The following is a 25498-nucleotide window of genomic DNA, read 5'->3' as shown; positions in this document are numbered from 1 at the left end:
GAGATTAACTCCTCTTTGGGGTGTTTGTTGAACACCATAAAAGAAAATTATTTAGGCTTTCTCTCTAACACAAAAGAGGAAGTAGGAATTTTCAAAGCATCACTTCCCTTTGTTTTGGCTTTTAGCATTTATGTTTGACATCATGGTCACTTGACTTTGTTCACACTGTGTACATATGTTTACAGCACCATAGTATTACATTCTGACTTTATTCTCAGAATTCTGACTTTATCCTCAGAATTCTGACTTTAATCTCAGAATTCTGACTTTAATCTCAGAATTCTGACTTTAAAGTCAGAATTCTGAGGATAAAGTCAGAATTTGGCCCTAATACTCTTCCGTAATACGTAATTCAGACCCCTTCACCTTGTAGATTAAATTTTAATTGATTTTCTTTTAAATTGATCATCTGCAGTGAAAAACCAATAGCGACAAAGTGAAAATGTGTTTTTCAAAATCAAAAATCGATTCAGACCCTTTGCTCTGGCACCCCAAGTTTAATTCTCCTTCAGATGTGTTTAGAAATTGTCTGGAGTTTACATGTGGTAAACTAACATGACTGGACATAGTTTAGAAAGGCACACATCTGTGTAATACAATTCCCACTGCATGTCAGGACAAAAACCAAGACATGAAGTCCAATGAACTCTCTGTTGACCTCTCTGATGAAACTGTGGCAAGGTGTAAAAAACCCCAGGAGCACAGTAATTGTGAGAACTACATGTACATAAGCTTTCAACAAATCCCAACTCCTTGTGATTCAAATGCAGCTCCATTTTAATGCCAGCACAAACATCACAGTTGTAAACAAACAAGTTTCAAAACTGATGAAAAAGTCAAGTTTAGTGTTCACATGTTACTGGCCAAGTATTGTGTGTTAGGAAAAAATGTTTCTTAGTGATCTATCTATGGAATACCCATAGTTTTTTAGTATTAGAGGAATAGTTTGGCACCTTGGGATATTTGCTCATTTGCTTTCTTGCCATTAATTAGATTAGAAAAACTGACACCACTCTCATCTGTAACTTCAGTAAACAAGCAGCTGGCTAGCCTAGCTTAGCATGAACACTGCAAACAGCTAATCTGGCTATGACACCTGCAACTTGTCCTTTTTACATTCTGTGTGTGTGCATCATGTAAACAAATAAGATATAACCTGTTAATTAAGGATTTTTTTTCTGTTTTTATCTTGGGACAGAGCCACATAGTTGTTTCGCCTCCAGTCTTTGTGCTAAGCTAAAGTGACCAGCTGCTGACTGTACATATTTCATACAAATCTAACTTTCAACAAGAAGGCAAATAAACTGTATAAGCAGTAAGTATTTACTAAAATTTCAAACTATTCCTTTAAACTTGAGCATATGTTCTCTAACAAGCTAACCTCCTCCAGGCCCAGTCTGAACCTACCAAACACACTTCCTGTACTTCACAGCCAATCACAAATGTTTCCCTCGTCCTTCGGATATGACATGCTCGGGCACAGCGCGGGTGTACCACTCTGACCACCCGCCGTCATACACGGACACCCCCGGGTGCCCGCACTCATGGGCCGCCAGTGCCACAATGCACGCAGTCACGGCTGAGCCACACGAGGTGCAAACAGGGTGGCTGAGGTCCACACCAGCTCGGGCAAACAGAGCCTGGAGTTGCTCTCTGGGCAGAAAGTGACCCGATGAGGACAGGAAGGAGTGGAAGGGCATGCTGATGGAGCCGGGGATGTGGCCTGGCTCTGTGTCTGTCAACCAGAAAGAGCGAAAAAAGGGAGAGTAAGATGGCAGTTTGTTGATTTTAACTTAGATGTCCCAGCAATTCAGTCAAAAACCACTATGGCAACAATTATGTATAAAGTTGCAGTTTTTGTCAGATTTAATGGCCAATCTCTATTTTCTAAAGCAATTTTCAAGGCAAATTTATGGTACCATCATTAATGTTCTTACTGTAGGGCTATTCTGAGTAAAGATGGATGACATGACAGCTCCCCACTTGTAAAGCTTTATAAGTGGCTGGCTGTAGTATAGGCCATAAATCCTGCCCCCTCCATGTTAGCAGACATGAACCAAACTAAAAATTCAAGTACAAATCCAATAGATTTCATCTAGGTTGTATCATCACACTGATCAAATGGTTGTTTTTCCAATAAGTTTGTTGCTAATGTGATGTAAAAACAGATGTATTCTATATGATTTGACAGCTTTGACTGGTGGTCTGATACCATCGCTCCACCTCTGACCACTACTGCACAGATCTGGTTGCAAATTGTGTCACAAAAGCAGGATAGCTACAGTATTTTGGCTTCACTCATGCATAGTAGTGGCAAGTATTGTTCCATTTTTATACACAATCTATGGCATTCCCCCACCCACTGTGCAGTCAAAGATCCTATAACACACCCAACTTATGTTGTGTTCTCACTTATGTTTCCTGCTTAAGCCTCTTCTCAGAACTATGTGAGCACACCTTTGTCGCTATTATTAGCTCACAGAGTTTAGTGACAGCCCATTATTCCCGGCATAGCTCCACCCAACCTCCACATGGCTATTAGCCAGAATATGGGAATAAAACAAGCTGTTCATCCTTTGATAACTGAAAATGACATTAATTTGTGCATGTTTTACTGTTCTTTACTCATGTTCTAATCTCAGTCTGAAAAGTATCTAGTAACTAAAGTTAGCAAATAAATGTTGTGAATAAAAAGTAGAATATATTTCTGTAAGATGTAGTGAAGTCAAAATATGAAGTAGCAGAAAATGAAAATACTGAAGTGAAGTACAAATACCTCAACATTGTACTTAAGTACAGTACTTGAGTAAATGTATTTAGTTACGTTCTACCTCTGTGTGTCAGTTTGGATCAACAGCAGGATCAGTACGTGCCCTCCAGACAACACTCCTGACGCAGCAAGGGTAATGGATTTGGTGTATTTGTTGGTTTTTCCACCTCCTGTATGTTTTCTCTTGCCGCTCCTCTTAGAACAACACATTATTATCTTACTTTACATTCCACTTGGACAGTAAACTTGTGTATGCAAACACAACATGCAGCTGTTAGCATGAATCAGAGAAGGTACAAGGTCTGAGAGCTAAGAAGTGTTGCATTATTTCAGTTGCGCCATCGGCTATTCCGCATTAACTAACCAGCAGAACGTGATAAGCTTGTTTTGAATACAAATAAGACACAGTTAATAAGTGAAGAGGAAGAGCTTATTCAAACATACCAAATTAAAAAAAAGAAAAGAAAAGAAAAAAGACAAAAATGCTTGATAATTAACACAACTATGAAGCGGGTAATCGTGTCAGCTGCTGATGGGAGCCGGCCTTTGACCTCAGTTATGTGGTGCTTACACCGTGTCTGCTCACTTTCAAAATTCGACTGAGCTGTACATTAGCACAGAATGTTAACTGAGCATTTTCAATACTACAAATATTTGGTACTTAACTTTTAGTACAAATGGCAATTTTTTTTCAACTATACATTTTCTACAAAAACCTGTTTTATCATCTAATCAAAGTTGCAAATTGTTCAAATATAAAACTGCTGTACAGGAACTTTTTCTGTATAGGTCTTTTTCTTTCTTTCTTTTTCTTTCGTACTTATTCAATAAGGACATGTTTCGGTTGGTACCAGACCAAGTCCTAACTGTTAGGATTATTATTTGGACAGTTGTTGGAAAAGGTTCTGCTACAAAGTGATAAATATAGTGGTTTGATACAGCAAAATTGTTATTTTAATTTAGCAAAAAAGACCAGACTGGCTCCTGCTTCCCTAAAGTGTACACTGTGCATAAAATATCTCTATTTACTGACCTCAGTCAGTTTAGCCTGAGGTCAGAGGTCACTGCTGAGACTGCTTTCACAAATGGAGTTTCACCTCTGAACAGGCGCTGTTTATCACTGTATAAGTACAGTTTGTACTGTATGTGTGTGAGAGAGAAGGTATTGGAATAAGGTAAGGCACGTACTACAGGAGTCTTATTACTGTATAGTGGCCACTCTTGATGTGAACTGTGACAAAAACCAAGTATGGATGATATCTAAATTCTAGCCCATTCAGTCTGCCCCTGTCATCCAGCTGTACAAATGGCAAGTGCGTGCGTGCGTGCGTGTGTGTGTGTGTGTGAGTGTGTGGATATAGTGCATGGTTATTTGAGCATGCTCTCTGTCCTTATGTGTCTGTGTTATTCAGTAATTCAGGTCCAGCCTGTTGCCTGTGTGTTTGTTCAGAGTAAACTCTGCAAATAGCCTGGGAAGTCTTGGACTCGCATCAGCTTTATGGCTTTTCCACAGTACACCTGTGCCATGCTGCACCTGTACTGTCCAAGAATGGCATGTTTTTGTTTTGATTTGATTTTCATTCCATTTATCTCTGCTGATTTGTTTATTAAGTCTGATGTGTGATATTTCAGACAGCATTAATCAGATTTTAATCAAAGTTAAACCACTTTATTTATGTTTTCAGAATGACATTATTGGGAGAGTTACTATAGATTAAGATAATAGCCAGTTATGTTTCCTATCCTGCAGTTTCCTGTTAGAACTACCAGACTGGAGTACACTATTCACACAGCATGTCTTGTTTACCACTATATAGTGTTGAGTGATATATCGTTATCACTATCATCTAGCTTGTCAGTTGTGATAATGCACAGTGCACTAGACAAAAGGAGGCATTTGCTAAGATTAACTTTTAGGATTTTCAAGGCCTTGGAAAAAATGTCACCATTTTCTTGCTTTAATTGACAAAAATATTGTACATGATTTTGATTTAAATAGTTTTCCTGGTTGAAAGCACTTCAAATTGGCAGGCATTTCAAAACTTGTCAAAGGAAAACAACTCTGGTGCCATACTGATCGATACTGTCAGGAATTCTGCTGTTTTCATGGACTAAATCCAAAAGTCGGAGGTGTCACAACATCACTGACAACCGCTGGTTTCCCAAATTGATGTAGACAACATAACTGTCCTCTCACTTAGTGACAGTCTGGTCAGCATCTCTACTCCTATTTCACTCCTGATCTAACTAATGACAGTGACCGTGTCTGATCACTGAGCACACAACCATTTGCTAGATGAATGAAAAGAATGAGTCATTGTGATTAAAAACTATTTAATTTCACATTGATTTTCTGTTTGAAAAAGGGTAGGCTACAGCTAAGAAAACGGCCTTTGACAAGAGACGTCTCCCTTTGTCTCTAAACTTCTGATTTTATCCTCCTTGATTAAGAAGTCAAGATCAGCAGAAAAACAGTACTGGAAGAAGTGCTGAGATCCTTACTAAAGTAAAAGTAGCAATAACACTGTGTAAAAATACTCTGTTACAAGTAAAAGTCCTGCATACAAATTGTTGCTTTAGTAAAAGTACAAAAGTATTCACATAAAATATACTTAAAGTACTAAAAGTAAAAGTATTCAAACAGAATGGAACAGTTCACATTAATGTATATCACATTACTGGACTAAAATTATTGGCGTATTGTGTACATCACAGTTACTGTCACAGCTACAGCAGTAAAGGTGGAGCTAATGTTAACTACCTTAAACTGTATGCTTATACTTGTAAGTACTTTACATGGGTAGCTTGTGAATTTCCCACCAGGGATCAGTAAAGTTTGTTAATTATAGTGTGATTTGTTTAATTAATCTCAGTCTGAAAAGTGACTAGTAACTAAAGTTATTAAATAAATGTATTGAGTAAAATGTAGACTATATTTCTGTAATATGTTGTGAAGTCGCAGAAAATTACAATAATCAACTAAAGTACAGATACCTCAAAATTGTACTTGAGTACAGTACTTGAGTAAGTGTGCTTAGTTACTTTCCACCCCTGCAGAAAAAGAAAGTAAAGAATGCAAGACTAAAGTTGGTGCACGTTTAAGGGCACCACCTAGAGCCATAATTTCTACCTGCACCACAACTCTCGGTTGCTGTTTTGGTTGCAAGAAACCTAAACGGAACCGTGAAATCATCATCATCACAAAGGCTTTCAGGCAGATCACTTACTGTCTCTGGGCTCAGGGTCAGTTCCTTTGAACCTGCCTGTCGGCCTGGCGTCCACCACCTGGAAGTTCTTGGTTTCCAAGTTATCCAAGATGTCTTCATAGGTCTTAATCCAGGAGTGGTTCAGGGAAGCATTGAATTCGGTCGGTGTGGGTTTGACGTACTTGTCACTCAGAGGTCGACCTTCCAGCTCCCAGTTCCTGAGCCCCCCGTTGAGCAAGGACACCGCGTTGTGCCCGAACACCCGGAACATCCACCACACTCGGGGCGCCGAAAACGCACCGAAATCGCTGGCGTCGTACACTACGACGTGCGTATCGCTCTCTACTCCCAAATTGCCAGCATAGTCAGCAAAAACCTTCTCTGATGGCAACATGTGGTCCAGAGGAGAGGTTTTATCACAGCACTGGTCTATGTCAAAGAAAGCTGCACCTGGTATGTGTCTCTTCTTGAACTCGCTCTTGGCGTTGCGACGCAGTTTGGGCAAATACCAAGAAGTGTCCAAAATGCGCATTTTCCTTTGGAACTTTAAAGCCTCCGCCAGCCATTTAGAGGTGACCAGAACTCTCGATTGGAGCGCCATGATTAAGGTAATTTTGGCAAATTAAGCAGGTTGTCACGTTTAATCTTGTACCAAATGTTGAGAGCGGTAGAGAGAGCAGAGGTTCTAATGGTGGAGAGAGGAAGAGAGAAAGAGAGAGAGAATCTACACGCCCCCGTGGACCGCGCAGTGAATGGAGGTGGTGACGCGTTACATTAATGTGATTACTTTGTAATGAGCGACGAGTGGGCTATTTAAATCTGGAAACTGCAGTGGGTACTCACATATATTCATATTTTAAAAGTATTTATTTATTTGTAGCCTGACAGAAATCTAAATTAATAATCCAAATATTATTTCACTGCTTATTCCAAAGTACCAGATAGACCTACTCTCCCCGACCTTTCTCTCCATGTGGTTAATTTGTGACCAGATATACAGGACATACAGCAGCACTGGTTTCACTGTAGGTCTACTTACAGTGCCTTGCGAAAGTATTCGGCCCCCTTGAACTTTGCGACCTTTTGCCACATTTCAGGCTTCAAACATAAAGATATAAAAGTGTAATTTTTTGTGAAGAATCAACAACAAGTGGGACACAATCATGAAGTGGAACGAAATTTATTGGATATTTCAAACTTTTTTAACAAATAAAAAACTGAAAAATTGGGCGTGCAAAATTATTCAGCCCCCTTAAGTTAATACTTTGTAGCGCCACCTTTTGCTGCGATTACAGCTGTAAGTCACTTGGGGTATGTCTCTATCAGTTTTGCACATCAAGAGACTGAAATTTTTGCCCATTCCGCCTTGCAAAACAGCTCGAGCTCAGTGAGGTTGGATAGAGAGCGTTTGTGAACAGCAGTTTTCAGTTCTTTCCACAGATTCTCAATTGGATTCAGGTCTGGACTTTGACTTGGCCATTCTAACACCTGGATATGTTTATTTGTGAACCATTCCATTGTAGATTTTGCTTTATGTTTTGGATCATTGTCTTGTTGGAAGACAAATCTCCGTCCCAGTCTCAGGTCTGTTGCAGACTCCATCAGGTTTCCTTCCAAAATGGTCCTGTATTTGGCTCCATCCATCTTCCCATCAATTTTAACCATCTTCCCTGCCCCTGCTGAAGAAAAGCAGGCCCAAACCATGATGCTGCCACCACCATGTTTGACAGTGGGGATGGTGTGTTCAGGGTGATGAGCTGTGTTGCTTTTACGCCAAACATAACGTTTTGCATTGTTGCCAAAAAGTTCGATTTTGGTTTCATCTGACCAGAGCACCTTCTTCCACATGTTTGGTGCGTCTCCCAGGTGGCTTGTGGCAAACTTTAAACGACACTTTTTATGGATATCTTTAAGAAATGGCTTTCTTCTTGCCACTCTTCCATAAAGGCCAGATTTGTGCAGTATACGACTGATTGTTGTCCTATGGACAGAGTCTCCCACCTCAGCTGTAGATCTCTGCAGTTCATCCAGAGTGATCATGGGCCTCTTGGCTGCATCTCTGATCAGTCTTCTCCTTGTATGAGCTGAAAGTTTAGAGGGACGGCCAGGTCTTGGTAGATTTGCAGTGGTCTGATACTCCTTCCATTTCAATATTATCACTTGCACAGTGCTCCTTGGGATGTTTAAAGCTTGGGAAATCTTTTTGTATCCAAATCCGGCTTTAAACTTCTCCACAACAGTATCTCGGACCTGCCTGGTGCAAAGTATTAACTTAAGGGTGCCGAATCATTTTGCACGCCTAATTTTTCAGTTTTTTATTTGTTAAAGTTTGAAAAATCCAAAAAATTTCGTTCCACTTCATGATTGTGTCCCACTTGTTGTTGATTCTTTACAAACAATTGCACTTTTATATCTTTATGTTTGAAGCCTGAAATGTGGCAAAAGGTCGTAAAGTTCAAGGGGGCCGAATACTTTCGCAAGGCACTGTAATTGGTTCCCATTATTACTCTCAGAAGAGAAGGAGGAGACAATGGGTTTGGTAGGAAAAAATATCTATAGGTAGTCTTATTCAGTACTATTTCTTAGGTGCATTTACTTGCTCTATTAAATATCCCGAAGTCAAGTGTTTATTGTCATATGCACAGTGAGGAAACGCGTTTCCCTGTACAATGAAATTCTTACTTTGCCGTCCGCACGAATGCCACACAATATAAATGAAATATAAAGTATAATATAATCATGCACCAGTAGGACTGATTACTAACAGTGACAACACGTTTTCGGACAACTTCATTATTGCTTTTCTTCTGCAATTTTAAACGAGCCTAAATATGGCTCATAAAACACCCCTTTGCCTTATTGTGTTACCGCTGTTTTTCTTTCTTTATGCATTCTCCTACTACTACAATCGATATTTTAAATACTTTTCGCTTTCTGCTTGTGAGGAGGCTACTATTATATGAAATCTAATGTGTTGTCAGCCTGTTCTGTTTTTATTTGTCGAGGGCATTTTAGTAGTATATCCTATTTGGTTGTTCTTTTTAGGTAACATGCCTTGATTTAATCCAATTGGATATATGTTGTTGATTATTACTATTTGTTGTAGCACGTATACTACAAATGCTAGTGTAGATAGTAGCAGTAGCAGTAGCCTGGCAGATATGATTAGCCAGTTAGGAACTTTGCCCGTTCTAGATAGTGTTCTAGTTGGGTGCTTTTAATCGGCGCACAAAAGGATTTTACCGGATGTTGATGGAATCACATGTAACTGCTTTTCAGTAGTTCTGTTTCTTGTAGATATAGCATGTAAACAATTCAGCAAAATTTTATTTTACATTATTAAATCAGAATGTCCGCGTCGTTGATCAGGAGAGGACTGGAGCTGCTGAATGATGATAATAAAGGTCAGTTTAGCTTTTTAGGGTGCTAGCTAAATTAGCCAGCATTTGACTATCATTAGCCGTGGACATACAGTAGGTTCCCTCTCGTAGCTGTGACCAGCGTTTTGTGATTTTGCGTGTTGTTACACTGCTACAGTTTGGCACTGCCATAAATTATGTGGTTAACCGTTTTCGCGCTGCTGCGGTAAAAAAAAAAGAGCATTAAATAAGATGCTTAAGCTATTCAAGGTTTTCTTTAGCGGAACGGTTTTTTCCGCTATTACTATTGTGGCACTTAAAAAGAGACACTGACATCACAGAACGCAAAGGTTTAAGATTGTTTTCTCACACAAAAAACCCAACAATGAATTTTTAGTGATGTTAAAATTAGAAAGGTTCACTTTAGCTAGTGTATGTGAAACCGTCAGAATATGCTCCACAGTATTGCAATTAATTGAATGCCAGTGGTTTCACGGAAGTGTGTTAGGGGGTGTGAGCACATAATGGAATATATCACCATATTAGCAGGATAAGATATCAGATGTGTACATGCTTTCTGTCCTGTGCACCCTGCCAGATGTCAGTAAAGCAAAGAAGAAGAAGAAGACGAAGCAGCAGAAGCAGACTCCCAGCTTGGCCACAGTGATGGAGCTGGTGAGCACCAAGCGGCAGGGGGTCAGGAAGCAGGTCAAACGTCTGCAGGGTCGCCTGGGTCCTGGCAAGAGTAAAGCTACTGTCAAAGACAAGAGGATCAAGTCTGCAGTGGGTCAGTCTGCTCGAAGTCCTACACAGTGGCAGTACTTGGAGAGAAATATACTCTAAAGTAGAAGTCATATACACTGTTTAGTAGTTTGCAACTCAGATTTAATTTGTAAATTGCAAGCCAGGACAATCTGTGATTTTAACCATAACAGTACAATTGCTAGCTTTTCTTTAAGGTGAAATGTACATAATGTTGATTATCATCCTGTGGATTGTAGAAAACTGTTTGAACTATCTGTTTTTGCCCTCTGTGTAAGTGCAAGTCAGAATCACTAGGCAGTCTTTCTATGGTGTTCACAACCCTTCAGTGGCCATTCTGTCACATTCAGAATATCTTGTATGTGTGCAATAAAAATGTAGAAAAGAAATTTAAACAGTTGATGTGATTGGTGTATTAGCAGCCCTCAGGTGTTTGTAGTACAATGTTTGTTTTATGTCTTCCTCTAAGCGTGCTTGTGTCCTTTTTGTCTGTTGCAGAGGAGTTCAGGAAGAAGCAGGGGAAGAGCCAGATGAGCGCTAACCTCAAGTACTTTATGGAAACTGGCTACAAAACAGCAGATTCTGAAACTTTGAAGGTACAAAAAGGGAGAGACCACACTGGCGCTATCAGTAGTGATTAACCTGTATCATTACTTTATCTACGTTGCTTTTAGTCATTTTTATGCCGAATGGGTACAAAAATAATTTAGGTATAATCTCAACAGGTCTGACAGAGATCAGATTTTTTGCTTAATGTCTACAGATCTTGAAATGCTTGTCAGTTGGTCAAAAGTCTTAAGCTTCATTCATTTATGTATAATTTGATCATTTGAATCTACTTCACTTTTTATTTGCTTCTGCTTCTCTTCGCTGTCTGTCTGTTCAAGTGAGTTTGTCCTGTGGTGCTGACTTGTTCTCTGTCTCTCTTAGATCCTGAGTCACAATTCAGGGAGACAGTCCAGGAATCACCCGGAACGACCTGCCAAGAAATCCAAGGAGCCACAGTCATTGTTCACTGAGGAGGAGTTCCAGCAGTTCCAGAAGGAATACTTTGGCAGGACAGTCAAGGAGAAGAAATAAAACGCACCCTATCAGAATGACCCTGCAGCATCACAGGAGACACCAGGGCTGTCTTCTGTGGATCAAAGTGGACTTCTGGATCAGACTGTGTTTTGGAGGTTAGGTCCACCTCACATGTCTCAACAGTGGAACAAGAAATTGGTATTAGATCTTCATACACACACAAGCAAAACTTGATTTACCTGCCTGAGTAATAACATGCTGTAATTCATAAGATCTACGTAGTGGACTGCAAACATTTTGTGCTGGACTTTTAATATCAGAAGTTTCATTCCAAAATGTGCTGCTTGAAGGTCACAACTAAATTAGATTGCATTTCAGAATTTCTAAGAGGCAATTCATGCTTTGTGCATCCGCATGTCCATTAAGGTCAGGTGATGTAATTTTCGTCATCTTCCCAGTTCCATGAGGGTCTGCGCAGACTTTGTGAGGACATACACGTATGGGCCAAAAGTTTGTGTCTGTGCAGACGGTCTGGACTGCAGAGCAAATGTCCCCACCATGCGTGTACCACTGTTTGGAAACTGTCAGTGTACATGGACAAAAGGCAGACCTTCAGTTTGAACTATGAATAGAAACACTTGCGCACGTGTGTGTATGCATGAGAGTATGTGCAAAGCATGAATTCCGCTTAAAGATGACTTATGACAGTTATGTGCAGCTAGTAATCAGTTTCATTAGAGAAAGTGTGGCTTTTTCAAGCAGAACATACATAATAGTGTAGTGAAGCTACATTTCACCCCATGTTTTCACATTCTGGAAATAAAACATACATTTGTGAAGAAAAGATGGCGATGAATGAGACTTCATTGAATTTATTCAACAACTTATTTCCAGTCGGCCTTTTTGATTATTGTTATGCTGGTCTCCTCCAGTCACAGTTCCACTTGAGACAGTCCCTTTTGTACAAGAATTTCATTTAGTTTTTTAAATTATTTATTGTGTTTGAGCATAAATTTAAATAGTGTATTTTGGAAGGAGATATTTAGTATAGAGTCAAAGATTTAATTCATTCAGGTCATAAACAAGTTACTGAATTCTGAGAAGATATTCAAAAAGGTTTGTGTGAAGTGCGGACATTAAAGATTTTCAGCTACTTCTTGTGGTTGTAACAATACAAAGGTGTGTAGTACAGCTTTAACATTTTAGAAAATGTTGAATAGTAATGTCTTGGATCCTTTTTTAACATATATAAGGTGATGCTCTCACTGTGCATCATGTAGAGATGTGAAATGGTACATTCACTGTGTGTCAGTGTGTGTGCTGTTTAGCCACAAGCTTTAATATCCCCACGACATGGGGATCACATTAGAGAATGTTTTTTTATCCCAGCAGCACCAGAACCTTTACTAGGTGTGTAAACATCAACAATGCTGAAAGATATTTTAATGTAATGTCCATTTTGAAGTTGATGAGATATTTTTTCCTTGACTTGTCTGACTCCTGTGCTGATCCTCAGTCAGTGTCTGTGTCGCTTCCTCCATCTGTTTCTTTAAATTTCAGATAATTTGCACCTTCTTTACTCTCTCCATTTCTCTGTCTTGACCATTGCATCCTGAGTTTCTCCCTCTCTCCTGTCTTCTCTCTCCTCATCCCTTCAGTCACCAAAGTCTCTGGGTTAAAAATCTGACAGTTCATCAAGCAGTACTCTGTGTAAATACTGAGTTACTCTCAAGCTAATGTAAACTATAATGCAACAAAATGGACACACTGGATGGTTAAAATAACATTATGTGAAAGCAATTTAACAACTTGAGGCTCATAACTAACTCTCTGGTCTTAAATTAGACAGGCCACTATTATAGTGCCTTTTTTGCCTTATTGTTTTAATGTTCTTCCTCCTTACCTGTTACTGTAAGTGAATTTGCCCCTTGGGGAATCATATAGCTTTGTCTTATCTTATTGCATGAAATACTATTAACAGCTGAAGTACACCACTAGGGGGCACTGCAGGTTTTAGCCCCGTGAACTATGGCTGGTTTTCCAAAATTACAACAAACTGCTGATGCAGAGACATAAAATCTACAGCATATTGTGCAGGGACAGCCCACCAAATGGCTAAGGCTGGAAAATAGAACACACAGATATCAAAATGTGTTACTCCTGTTAATTAAAACGAGACAACATTTTACTATATTTCATTAATTTGGTTTTATGTGTAGGTACCAGGAAAGTAAATTGTCTATCAAAATCAACCCATTTTAAAAAGCGTCTTGAAGTATGTGTGCAGTTTGTGGCAGCACAGGAGTCAGCCTACTCAATGTTTACATTTTGCTTTTGACCCACATATGACGCAGGGGCGCACTCGTATTCAAAGCTTCGCATGGATCTAGTCTACCGACTGTGTGGACTTGTGCGTCTAACCAATTAAAAAGCAAGACACAAGCGGAGTGATCACAGCGATGCGCTTACGTCAATTACTATCACTAGTCTAGTTGGAAGGAGTTTTCGTCATTAATGTGTGTAAATCCACATTCTGAAACGGAAGCTCCTCTAACCCGGACTTTTAGTTGTATTAATAAGAAACGCCCCTTTTGGCCTGCCACTGCGGAGGAATACACTCGGCGGTGCTTCGGCGCGTTATATACTGGTGCGACTCTGTCCGACTGTTGTTTCTTCCTCAGGCGGTAACAGTGAAATTCGGCTCTAGTTTGGAAGGTCTCCCGCGCTAAAATGGCAGTCTGAAGGCGCGCGGCAGCGATATTTGCAGCGGCAACAACCCGGCAGTGCAGCAGCAGTGCGCTGGCAATTTTTGGCAAAATGGCGTAAGTAGCGTTATTTTTGTCCACACTTTACACCTCTATGAATATGTCTGGTGTTAGCTAATGAAGTTAAAATACCTGTTGAGTACGGTTGGGTGAGCTAAAAACTATATAGTACTCATGACAAACATTAATTACAGGACAATTAAAGTGGATTCTGAATTCCCGGTGTGTGACACTTATTTTCGAGTTAGACTACCAGCTGAAGTAGCTCAGTCGGCCCGACTGCCGTTTTGTGCTGAATTGTTCAGACGTGTTAACAGCTGTTTCGGTTGGTTCTATTTAAGTTCTAAATGTACTTGAAAACTTCATGTAAGTATTATGTAAACGTAAATAATACACCTCTTTAAGGTTATGATTTTCCATAATCTGCTGTGTACACTGACAACGTGGCGTCCAAAATGGCGCGGCACTGCCCTTTTCAGTTATGTCTTCCACACACAGCTCTGTTATGAAAATGGCGTCTGCCCTCCCACCGCCGCGGTGAATTTGCACAGATGGGGAGGCGGAGTTACCGGCCACTTCATGACCAAATTAGGAAATGTTATCCCCGGTGGAGGGCAGGGTGTTTCCCATTGAATCCCCTTTGAAACTTCAGTGGAACGGATTAGCCAAAATTAGCCTATCTTTCCTTATGTGAAACACAGCTTTAATGCCTCATAGGCACACTAGTGTGGTGTTGTATTCGAATTGTGTAGTAATTTTAGGAAGGATAGACGCCATGTTCATGTTTTCTGATGTACAGATAAGGCTGGCCTACTCAAGTGTTGTTAATCATGTGGTACACCGTTTCATATGGTTTACATTTTATGCAATACATTTATTTTTGAGTAACAGTTTCCTTAAGATTAAATCATGTTTTGGTTTTTCCTTTTGTTTGGACAGACAGCTCCCAAAATATTTCTGCCCATTTTAACCTATGAAATGAAAAGGTAAATTGTATATATTCGTCTTCTCCCTGTAACATGGCTTACATCTTTTTACCCAGGTCTCTCTCGGCAACCACCCTCAGCTTTGCTGCCGTCGACAGCAGTACCAAACCCCTCGACTTGGACTTGCTTACGTTATCAGACCCAACTTTGTTTTTATTCACCCTTTCACGGATACCACTGACCAGCAGCAGCCATGACTCTCTCCCAGCTCGCCTTGGAGGACGTGGAGGCCCTGTACTTAGGTTGGTGTTGTGAATGTTCCCAAAGCATTAGTGTAAACATCACTGAATGTGGGAAGTGTGACAATCTGCAGAGTTTAGCTTCCTGGACCTTTATCTGGGCTGGACTTTATGTATTTGGACTGCATTTTGTGGCATAAACTTATAGTTCATCTTAATTTATGGTAATGTTTGGTGTCCACAGAGCCCTCGTTTCTGTTGGCTGACCCCATGGGGCCCCTTCTGGACCAAGATGAAGAAGAAGCTCTTTCTCCCTCCTCCTCTCTAGAGAGGAAACCGCCAGCTTCGCCCCCCCTCTCTTTCTCTTCCTACTCCTCCTCCCTCTCTCCCCCCCAGACCCTGTCATCCTCCCCGCTCTCTTCTGCTTACCCACCTCCTTCTCCCTCACTCTTCATTAGCAACAAGGACAGAGCTGACTCAATGTCCTTCCCCTGGCTGGCAGCCAGCGACCTGCTCGATGCCCATGTCGGAGCAGGCGAAGACAAAGGTGAGATGACTTAAAATTTGTTTATTAAATATCTGAATAAATTCATTTGGAGTAATCTCTGAAAAGAACTAAAGATCCAAAGCACAGTTAAGTTGGATTACAGAAACTAGAATTAGAGAAAGGAGGAAAACTCATTCAGATTCATCTATTCATATACCAGGTTAAATTACAGGTAGTTGTAGTTGTCATTCAATTCTTGCATTAAAAAAAGGGCTAAAAGTTTGTTCTTAAACTTGATTGTAAAGTAGGTGATGTTAATTACTAGAAGTAAAGGTTTGCGCCTGACACAGCCTATTGCACAGTAGGCTGAGTTCTGCATGCGAGACAGGTAGTATGATAAAATATGTACACGTATAGTACTCGGATGGCCTACTTAACTTCATAGTATAGTGATGGACACTAAAAATAAGAAAACATGGTAGATGTGTCACCACATTTCAATTAGTTATGAGAATGCCGGAGTCAAAAAAGTGGTTAGTGTTTAAAAGTGTGAGTAATAGTTAATGGTGGCAGCTAGGGCTGCAACAACTAATCAGTAATAAAAAAAAAGATAGATGGCAACCAACTTAATTATCGTTTAGTTAGGTTTAGTCACTTAGCTGGTGAGACAGCCAAGAGCCGTTCGGTAGGTGGCGGTAACAAATCTAAAAGTTGGTTTTCCAGCTGCCAGTCAAAAGAAGAATAAGTCTGGGTGAGAACATCACTGTGGCATATCAGAACATCTGAAAAGTGGCAGAAGTTACGGCAGAGAAAAGTGGATGACCAAGTTTGGGAGCACTCTATTTTATAATCATAAAGAAGATTGTCTGGTGCCAACTATGCAAAACGCATCAGCAGTGGCAAGTGAACATGACGCCAACTGAGTTAATGTCATAGGAGGAGGGGAGCTTAATGTTAAGTTTTTAAATTTAGTTAATGTAAGAAATTATGAAATAGAAATTTTGATTATGTATATTATGATAATTATATGTTTAGGCTCATAATCGGGTGTTGTGTAGGCTCCTAATAACGGGCGCTAAATGCATTTTCATTTGTCTAAACATAAAATGCATGTGAACAATAAGCAAAACAGTTATGTTATAGGTGTTTAAAGGAATAGTATTTTTTGTTTAACGCGCTGCATAGAAACATTGCATAAGCATTATTTTAAAGCACATTTGTTTTTGTCGAGGAAAATGGATTTCGGCGTGTTTTTCATACAGTCGATTAACCAAGTATTAAACTAATCATTAGTGGCAGCAGTAATAATTAGTGTTGAGTAGCTTGCAGGTGCTGCTCTACCTGTGCAGTTGGCACTGGCTCAAGCTGTTTTTTGGTTTACATGTCGAGTCACAATGACTCATCTCTTTCAGCGGTATAAGGTTTGCTTTTAAATTTTTTTCGTTCCTATGCGTCACAGAATCATAATACAGGGTGTGAGGTGGAAACATTTCTTTGTGGATAAATGTTTAGGTATTCAGTATTACCTTAAACACTTTTTTTTTTTACTTTTGTATTTAATAAAAAAAAGTTACCAGAATACATGAAGTTGTTTACATCTGTATCCCAGTTTCTGCTTTATTTTTCTTTTAATAAATATTACTAAATAAATCCTTTGTGTCAGCAGATGATTCTTTCACGGGCATGGATTGGATGTCAGAGAAAATCGACCTAAGTGAATTTGACCTGGATTCCCTTATTGGCTCTTGCTCATCCGACGATTCTCCCAGCTCCCCCGAGGATCTCCTGGCCTCCCTCGACTCTCAAATGGATCTGGATTTAGACTCCTTTGACACAAGCATCCCCACCCCACAGGACAATCTCGAACTGACTCTGCCGCTGCCCAGCATCCCCTCCCTCCCTGTGGAGCTGTCTCTTCCTGAGGCAACTGAGACCAAGAAGACAGAAGTGGCTCCTGACCAGGAGGTTATTATGAAGTCTGAGCCTCCCTCCCCAGCTGCCTCTCCGTCTCCTTCCTCTCCAGCCTACACACTGGAGCTAGGAAGTGAAGTGGATGTGCTGGATGCTGAGAAAATGCCCACAACCATCACCGCCACCGTCATCTCTGACCCCAGTGGAAGCATTCGAGCCACCAGCCCCATCCTGCTTTCCATTCCCACCTCTGGTCACCTTGTGGTGGTGCTCACCAACAAAGACGAGCCCTCCCTCATTTCTCTCCCTGACCCATCTGCTAACACCCCTCCTCAGTCAAGTGACAGTGACAGCGATTCCGGAATCGAGTCAGGTGCCGGCTCGCCCCCTCACCTCCCCTCTCCATCTCCCACCCCCTCCCCTGCAGCTGGCTCCTCCAGGACCAAACCCTACTCCAAGCCAGAGCCTACCACTGCTTCCTTGGCCAAGGCTCCCAAGGTCAAATCGGCATCTGGCGCTCCCAGGGTGGTGGAGAAGAAATTGAAGAAGATGGAGCAGAACAAGACAGCAGCCACCCGCTACCGGCAGAAGAAGAGGGTTGAGCAGGAGCAGCTGAAGACTGAGTGTGACGAGCTGGAGAAGAGGAATCATGAGTTGACAGAGAAGGTAGAGTCAATCAGCCGAGAGATCCAGTATCTCAAGGATCTGATGGAGGAAGTTCGTAAGCACCACCGCGGCAAGACTAGCTCTGGCTTAAGTGGGAAATATTCATGTAGTGAGGGGGTTGTTTCTCCTCCAGTGCTCGCATCACGAGCACAAATTCAATTTAGTATTAAGAGGCATGCAAGGGTGGATGTATTAAACTCGCCACTGAAAGTAGACCGGCTGGATGAAAAGCCTCTGGAAGTTAAGATTCTTAGTGTAGGGCAGGGGTGCTGGGAGGTAGTCGGGTGAAGCATATGTACATGCTTGTCTCTCAATCCCCTGTCAGAGCCCACATGTACTCCCTGCCTTAACTAGCGTTACATGTCAGCATAGGCAAGGTGTGTATTTGTCTCTGTAGACTAGGCATGCAAACATGAGTCATCATAGCTCCTGGTGGTGTTGTATTCCTTCACACTCCCCTCCCAGCATCAGTTAAGTCAGGTCCCAGCTCAGCTTCAATAAAATAATCATACCAGTAAAATCAAAATACACCAAACTTCTCACCCACTCCTCTTTAGCTCAGTGTGACCCCAGTTGACCTTCTTTTTTTACAACTTAAAGTCCAGAAAGGGGCCTCGGCCTATTTATGAATTGTTACAATGTTAATTTTTTTTTTTTTCTGTGTGTGTGTGTATATAGTTTTCTCCTCCTTTGCTTCCTGATTGTGGGTTTTATTTAATGCTGGATGAGACTTGATCATGTTTTGAGTAGTTCACTCTCTTAACACAACTGTTTGGCTTGTAAAAATGCTTTGCTCTTTCTAATAAATATCTATCAGTACTCAAGTGGCACGTGTAATGTGCTTTGTCCAATCACAGGTTTCTCTAGGTAGCAGAAAAGTAAGAGTTACTTATTATTGATGTCAGAACGTGTGTGCAACTTTCTCAGTGTCTTGATCCAAATGTATCTTGTCATCACTATCTAGTTGACAACACAATGCTCATAGTGACGTTCAGTAGTGAAAAATAGTGAGCAGGACAGCACTTGAATATTAACTATGAATCTTACATCTGAAAGTCAAACTTTTTTCAGATATGCATGTTTATGCATCACATGTCTATGACCAGAGGAATGACTGATGAGACCTAGAAGTCGTTTGTGGAATGAGAAATCGTTTTGCAGAGTGGAGTTAATGCTGCATATACAAGCCAGGAAGTATGTCTCTAATGTCGTTTGCTAGGAATTAATCAAATGAAGCTCGTCTACTGTTCCCAGAAAAAGGGTGTGTGGACCCTGGGAGGAAAATCCAAAACAAATCTGGTAGTTGCAAAATATTTTAAATTCTCTTATCAAGACAATCCAACAGCTGCCAATACTAACACGATTAATGCTGTTATATATCTTATTTATTCTTGCATGTATTTTTTAAGCAAGTAAGTCACTGAAAATATTTGTATTTGTGCACAGTGTCCCCTGCCAAACAAGGTCTAACCAGCAACTCTCAGCTGCAAAAAGTTCAAGTGAGCTATCTTGTCACCGCATGTAGCTAGAACTCTCTATCAGGAAACGAGAAACAAGAAGAAGGAAAGCGAGAAGCAGCTGGGCAAGTTTTATGGGAAGGTCCTTGCAATGGTGAAACCAGACTACACTCCTCAGTCTCTCACATGGTGGGTTTCCCAGGTGGGTGATTAGGGGGAGGCTGATGCACAGATGTCTCTGTACAGTTCAGTTCTCAGATGGGTGGATCAACCAGCCTGTGAATGTGTGTGACCTCAGAGCAGTTGGTTGAGGGCATCCTGTATAACTGGTGCACGAGGCCTCATTGAACAGTTTGTCTTGTGACAATATTTAGTAGAGTGTTAGTTCTGTTAAAGCCATCCCTCCTGAGACTGAAAGAACTCATAGTATCCCAGAAAGTGATGCCACTGTGTGAGGTTCAGACTCACCCCAGTGTGCTAATTTGTGTCAAGCAGCTGTGTAAATTTAATCTTCTTGGCTGTAAAACCATTTCGGCACACACGCTCCTCCCTGACAGATTCCACTGCAGAGCCCTTGCCCTCCTGTGAAGACAGATAAGAAGAGCAGACCAAGCTGTAGGCCTAGAGAGATAAAGGCTGCTTTATTATGACGCAGACATGCAGGCTACAAATGAGTTGTTTAGAAGATTCATTGTGTAATCTCAAGTAGCTTCTGATCATAAATAACATGCACATGTTCTTTCCTGTTCCCTTTAAAAACTAACTATTGTGTAGGCATTAAAAGAAAAGTAGCTGCAGGTTTTGGTCACTTTTATTATTTAGTGATTACATAGTATAATTATCAAAGTATACTTGAAGTATCAATATGCATTATGCTTCATTTCTCATGAATTTGTATCATAATTATTGCTACATTATTGTGCTCATCACTTCAGTGTTACAGCTGGTAAAGGTGGAGTCGACTTATAGTTTGAAGGAATTTACATACTTGACTTTCACAGTGGGGATCAGTAAAGTCACGATAAAACAGTTTTATTCTGAAAACAAATAAATGTAATGGTGTTACAAATACAATATTTGCCTTAGAAATGTAGTGAAGTCAAAGTACAAAGTACCAGTAAATGGAAATACTAAAGTAAAGTGCAAGTACAGTACTTGAGTAATTGTACTCAGTTACTTTCCACCACTGAATTTTGTAGTCATGAAGAGCTCCAACTCAGATTGTTTGAATTTCTCTTTACTCTCCGGGTGTGGTGGTTCTAAGCAAAGCAGCACAAATATCCCTCGTCTTGTCACATTCCTATCATCACATTCCTATCATCATTGTCATGACGATCACAACAGTTTCATGCTGAGTCAGCTCATTGTTTCCCTAATATATTTGATGTAGTTGCTCAGACTAGAATCTGTGCACGTTTGTGTGCAGCTGAGTTTTAGTTCGTGAGTTTCTCGTGACTCAGTTGGTTTGACCTAAAACCTGGTTTTACATAACAACAATCATGAAAGTCAAGGAACACGACACCTGCATACTTGTGTACGTGCATAACAAGGAAGGTTAGTCTTTTATTGTTGTCTGTAAAGGCCAAACCTGATCATCTATCATCATCTATCTGCCAATGTCAGGGTCTTTATTAGATGGTTTTTACAATTTTGAATTTTTGCTGTATTTCATTTTGTAGTCTAATCTCTTTTCCTTTTTTGAAAAGTTGTAGGAGCCAACAGCAAAATCGGCTTTGGAAGGATACAAGTTGGCTTGTACCCTTGTACAGCCCGTTCTTGAGAAAATCCTTGGTTATATTTCTCATTAGATTACTTGGTGGCATTTGGCTCACTAGTGAAGTGAAACCTTGTAAGGCTGTACGTCTATTCATAGTTACTCTACTGTATAAGTCAGCGGTAGCCAAGCAATCTCACACATTCTTATATTCTGACCTCGGGCTGTTTGCAAGTCTATTCCTGGCTCATACTGTATGAACCCCACCTGTGGATACTGTTTCTCTGGAAGAAATCGGAGTGCAGGATAATGTCTTATGGCTTGGAGATATTCAGATGTTAAACTCATTTTGATTTACGAATGGGAAATCAAGCACTGACAAGGTGGAATGAAGGATTTATTGTGGAGTGCAAATAGTAACGACTTGTGTTGATACGCCTTTGCTACACAGCAGCAAAATGTGTAGAGCTGCTGATTTGAAGGTTTTACTTTCCATTGTTATTTGTACAAAGAAGTGAAGCAGAAGTGTTGCATCCTTACAGTTAAATCAACCAGACTTAACAGAGTTGTTAGTGCAAGTTCTTTTGTTTTAAATGAAGGCTAAAGTTTGACTAATCCTCCACCAAGAAAGGTGATTAATCTGGTGTTTAGTGGGTTAAAAAATGTTTGTAATCATCCAAGTGTTGATTCAAAAGCTTTTCCAATCGTGACATTATTTGTTCCCCCAAGAAAATAATTGCTGACCTGAAAATCACTTTGTGTTTTTAGTGACCTCCAACAAGCCACGTTATCCAGGACCGTGACAAAGCCATAGTAGATAGACCCTAAACAAGGAAAATAGACAAACTGTGCAATGAGTTAGAGTGAGAGAAAGGAAAAGGCCAGTTCCTCGAGGTTTTGTTTTAAGCTCTATATGAACCCTGAGGCAGTTTGGGGGCATTCGGTAGCTACTTCCAGTTTCATTCATGTCCTCCTACAGTCTGTTTGTGGATTAGTTTGACATCTGGGCTGAATTATGGCTCAGACGTCTGTTGCCTCACATCCTGTGACAGCAGATCATCTATCACTAGTGTGTTTTCTTCTTCACACCTCTGATCTGTACCAGTAACAGATGCCAAAACTAGAAACCTGTGACACAGTTTCATTTACGATACCAGAGCTTTTCATATAACTGTTTCTTGAACATTTGTAATCTGCATGCACATGTTTACATATTTTACATAAGATGCTCCAAAAATCATATTTCTTACATATAAAAGCTTTTGAAGCATTGCAGCAGAACTCACTGATAAACTTGCTAAATATAGGATTATTTCATTATTTCCACTCTTACATTTAAATAATGGAGCATATTGTTTTTGATTCCTGCTCCTTGTCAGTCACCCTTTTCAATGAAGATAAGTAACCTGGTTGTCTTCTACTATGATTCTACTGATTCAGTTTACTTGCTGGTCTCAAGCATATTTTTACACCAGAAGTTTTATCTGTGCTTAATTAAAACTATTTAAAAAAAACTGTATCTGAATCATTTTGGTAGTTTTGTGCTCCACTGCAGAATTCCAGCCAGCCTGACTTCATGCCTTGTCTGTCCAAGTGAATCAATGTGCTGGTCTTTAGCTGATATCCCCAACATGGGACCTCTGAGCAGCTGCACTGAGCTGCAGATTAGGACGACAGGTTTACTCCCAGAAAGTGGGACAATGCATTTGTTCACTGTTTCTGCAATAAATGAGGAAGGTTTGTACTGTGCTGTTTGAAATGCAGAAGACTGTAGTGCCTTTTATAATCTTCCCCTTTTTTTTTTTACCTCAAACTTGTTAAGAGTACCAACTGAGCTCAAGTATACAAAGACAGTGAAAACCTTCTGGCAGCTTGGCACACAGGGTGCTATTGTGGAAGTCTCTTCAAGTTTTGCACAGCTGATCCCATTCTCTCAGACTGGATGGAAAGCATCTGACATCTTCTGGTCACTACACAATTGTTCTTTAGCTGGAAACACTCCAGTGCAAACTCCGCGGGATTCCCATATGTAAATGAAAACTACAACTTTGAATTAGATCCAATTAAATTGGGATTTTACGACCCAGGTGGGACTTGAACCCACAATCCCCAGCTCCGGAGGCTGATGCCTTATCCATTAGGCCACTGGGCCGCTGATTGTCATTATTGAACAATGAAGTAGACAAACAAGACATTTTATTTCTCTACTCCTCTCAGACAATGCACATACTGTATCACCAGAAGTCTTAAAAGCAAGATTCTGGTGTCTGTGTACCCATTAAAAATATTATGCATCTCTTAAAATATGGGGTTTTATCAACTGTGTAAGGTCATAAATGTTATTTCCTTTTTGTTCTTGCCTACTGAACCCATACAGGAAAGACTTCCTCATTGTTGACAATGGCTGAATTTAAGAGATGGCCTGTTGCTCCCTGAGCCTCACTCTTCAGTCAGATAATCATTGTCCTTATACTGTTTGTCTGTCTTTGTGAGGACAAATGTTTTTCAGTGCTTTAGAATGAAAACATTTTTGTCCTCTTTGTCTGTTAGGCCTAACTGTGATAGATAATTACACATATAAAAGTACATGTCTGCCTGTGTGTGTGTGTGTTTAATCACTTTTTTGGCCAAGTATGTTTAACACGCACGAGGAATTTGTCTGTGGTACAGAAGCTCTCTACTGGAGAGATTTTTCACCCAGTTTCGGATCATAGTAAGAGGAGAAGAGGGCGGGACAGAGCAGAAACATATTGAAGATGTCCTCTGGGGTTTTTATGTTGACATTCTAAAGAAAGAGGAAGTGAGAAGCCTTCACTTCTGAGAACAAGTCGGAAATATGGGGAAATCACACTCTGAAGGGTACGGAAAGTCTGATAAGCTGCTGTAGATGGAATGTGTGTTAGACAAACAGTCAAAAGGTCTTATTGCAGCAATTGGCCAGATTTGTCCCTGAACCGGTTATTTACCAGCACTGTGCATTTTACTCCCCTGTCTGCAGCTCAGGGCGCCCCCTGGTGTCACTTCTTTAAAAAAAGAGTTTCTGTTCCACAGCTGGCAACTTGTAAATAAAAGACATTTAACTACTGATAAATAAATAGATTAAAAAAATACTGCCTGACCTATTGGGCCTCTAAACCGCTATCAACAGGAGAATCCAAATGATTAGTTAAAATCTTGTGTGTTTGTTTGTCTATCAGAATGTTTTGGGAGATCTGTGTCACCGGGTTACGTAAGTTGTCCTGACACAGGTCAAAAAGACCCTTCATTCATTAAGTGGGTGATACAGATCTTGTCAGGTCCTATTGATTTGTTTAGCATGTTTCAGTGAGCTACACTACAACAAAACACAGTTATATAAAAAACATTCTGCACAGCAATTCCATATCTTACCGAAATACCTAATTTTACTTTTCTTAAAGTTATGTAGGGCTGATTAGAACACGCAAAGAGAAATGGCAGCCTTAGCCCAGCAGGAGGCAGTAATAGCTACAACATGGATGTCAGCTGTCTTAAAACCCTGAATTCTCTACTGAACCTGTGGCAGTTTTGTGGCCTTTGTCATGGATTGAATTTGTTAAAGCTCCCAGAAGTGTTATCGGCTCTGATTCTGCTGCTGCTTTGTTGACTCTGAGGGATGGGACATCTGGGGCCTAGCCTGACCTGCTGTGGGAGATTTTGTGCTGCTTATACAAACTTGAAATAATTGGATGCCATGTAGGTTTTTGTGGGCACCAGGCCATGAGTGAACTGAATTTGCTGACAGACTTGCTAAAGAACCTTTTTTCAAGTCAAACTACGTGACTATTCTGCTAGGAAAAGCCATCTGTAAAGACATATTAGACCCCCCCCCAGCAGATAGATTGGAATAAGAAGCAGAGGGGTCAACAAGTCTTTTCTATTTAACTATCTATTAACCAGAAAATATTAAATAACCCAGCTGACATTGTGGTTTGGCCACCTGTTTGAAAATCTTGGGTAAACATCTAAGTGGATTATGTCAGTGTGGTGATTTAGAGATGATTCAGCATGCCATATTTTCTTGTAATATTTATAGGAGAGAAAGGCAGCAGTTAGTCAAGGAACCTACAGAATTGAGTCTCTCCTCTTTTTCTTTCATGTCTGCTTTTTCTCAAGAAAGAGATTTCCAACTCACTGTGAGGGCAGTCTTAAAGTATTTACGTTCCACAGCACTGTATGAAAGAATTTAGATAAC

The 25498-nt window shown here is 40.4% G+C and overlaps 3 protein-coding genes and 1 non-coding gene across 4 annotated transcripts; 2 read left to right on the top strand and 2 right to left on the bottom strand.

The window, feature by feature from the left end:
• Positions 1-457: 457 nt before the first annotated feature.
• On the bottom strand, positions 458-6671 carry LOC109951607 (3-mercaptopyruvate sulfurtransferase). The gene is made up of 2 exons (XM_020586209.1): positions 5998-6671; positions 458-1735 (listed from the first exon to the last, which is right to left on the bottom strand). The coding sequence occupies exons 1-2, from the start codon at positions 6575-6577 to the stop codon at positions 1437-1439; spliced, it is 879 nt and encodes a 292-aa protein (XP_020441865.1). The 5' UTR covers positions 6578-6671; the 3' UTR covers positions 458-1436.
• Positions 6672-9167: 2496 nt separating this feature from the next.
• rps19bp1 (ribosomal protein S19 binding protein 1) lies at positions 9168-11964 on the top strand. Its single transcript, XM_020586223.1, has 4 exons — positions 9168-9380; positions 9934-10122; positions 10596-10693; positions 11028-11964. Exons 1-4 carry the CDS (start codon positions 9326-9328, stop codon positions 11175-11177), a joined length of 492 nt encoding a protein of 163 aa, XP_020441879.1. The 5' UTR covers positions 9168-9325; the 3' UTR covers positions 11178-11964.
• Positions 11965-13748: 1784 nt separating this feature from the next.
• Positions 13749-18932, top strand: atf4a (activating transcription factor 4a). Its single transcript, XM_020586222.1, has 4 exons — positions 13749-13942; positions 14928-15113; positions 15295-15597; positions 17204-18932. Exons 2-4 carry the CDS (start codon positions 15065-15067, stop codon positions 18400-18402), a joined length of 1551 nt encoding a protein of 516 aa, XP_020441878.1. The 5' UTR covers positions 13749-13942; positions 14928-15064; the 3' UTR covers positions 18403-18932.
• Positions 18933-23364: 4432 nt separating this feature from the next.
• Positions 23365-23437, bottom strand: trnar-ccg (transfer RNA arginine (anticodon CCG)). The gene has a single exon. It is a non-coding gene; the product is annotated as a tRNA-Arg (tRNA).
• Between the last annotated feature and the right edge of the window lie 2061 nt (positions 23438-25498).

This window comes from Monopterus albus, unplaced genomic scaffold, assembly GCF_001952655.1.
Source record: "Monopterus albus unplaced genomic scaffold, M_albus_1.0 scaffold398.1, whole genome shotgun sequence".
In the NCBI taxonomy this organism is placed as follows: domain Eukaryota; kingdom Metazoa; phylum Chordata; class Actinopteri; order Synbranchiformes; family Synbranchidae; genus Monopterus; species Monopterus albus.
The sequence above is the reverse complement of the archived record's forward strand: the minus strand, read 5'-3'. Positions and strand labels throughout refer to the sequence as shown.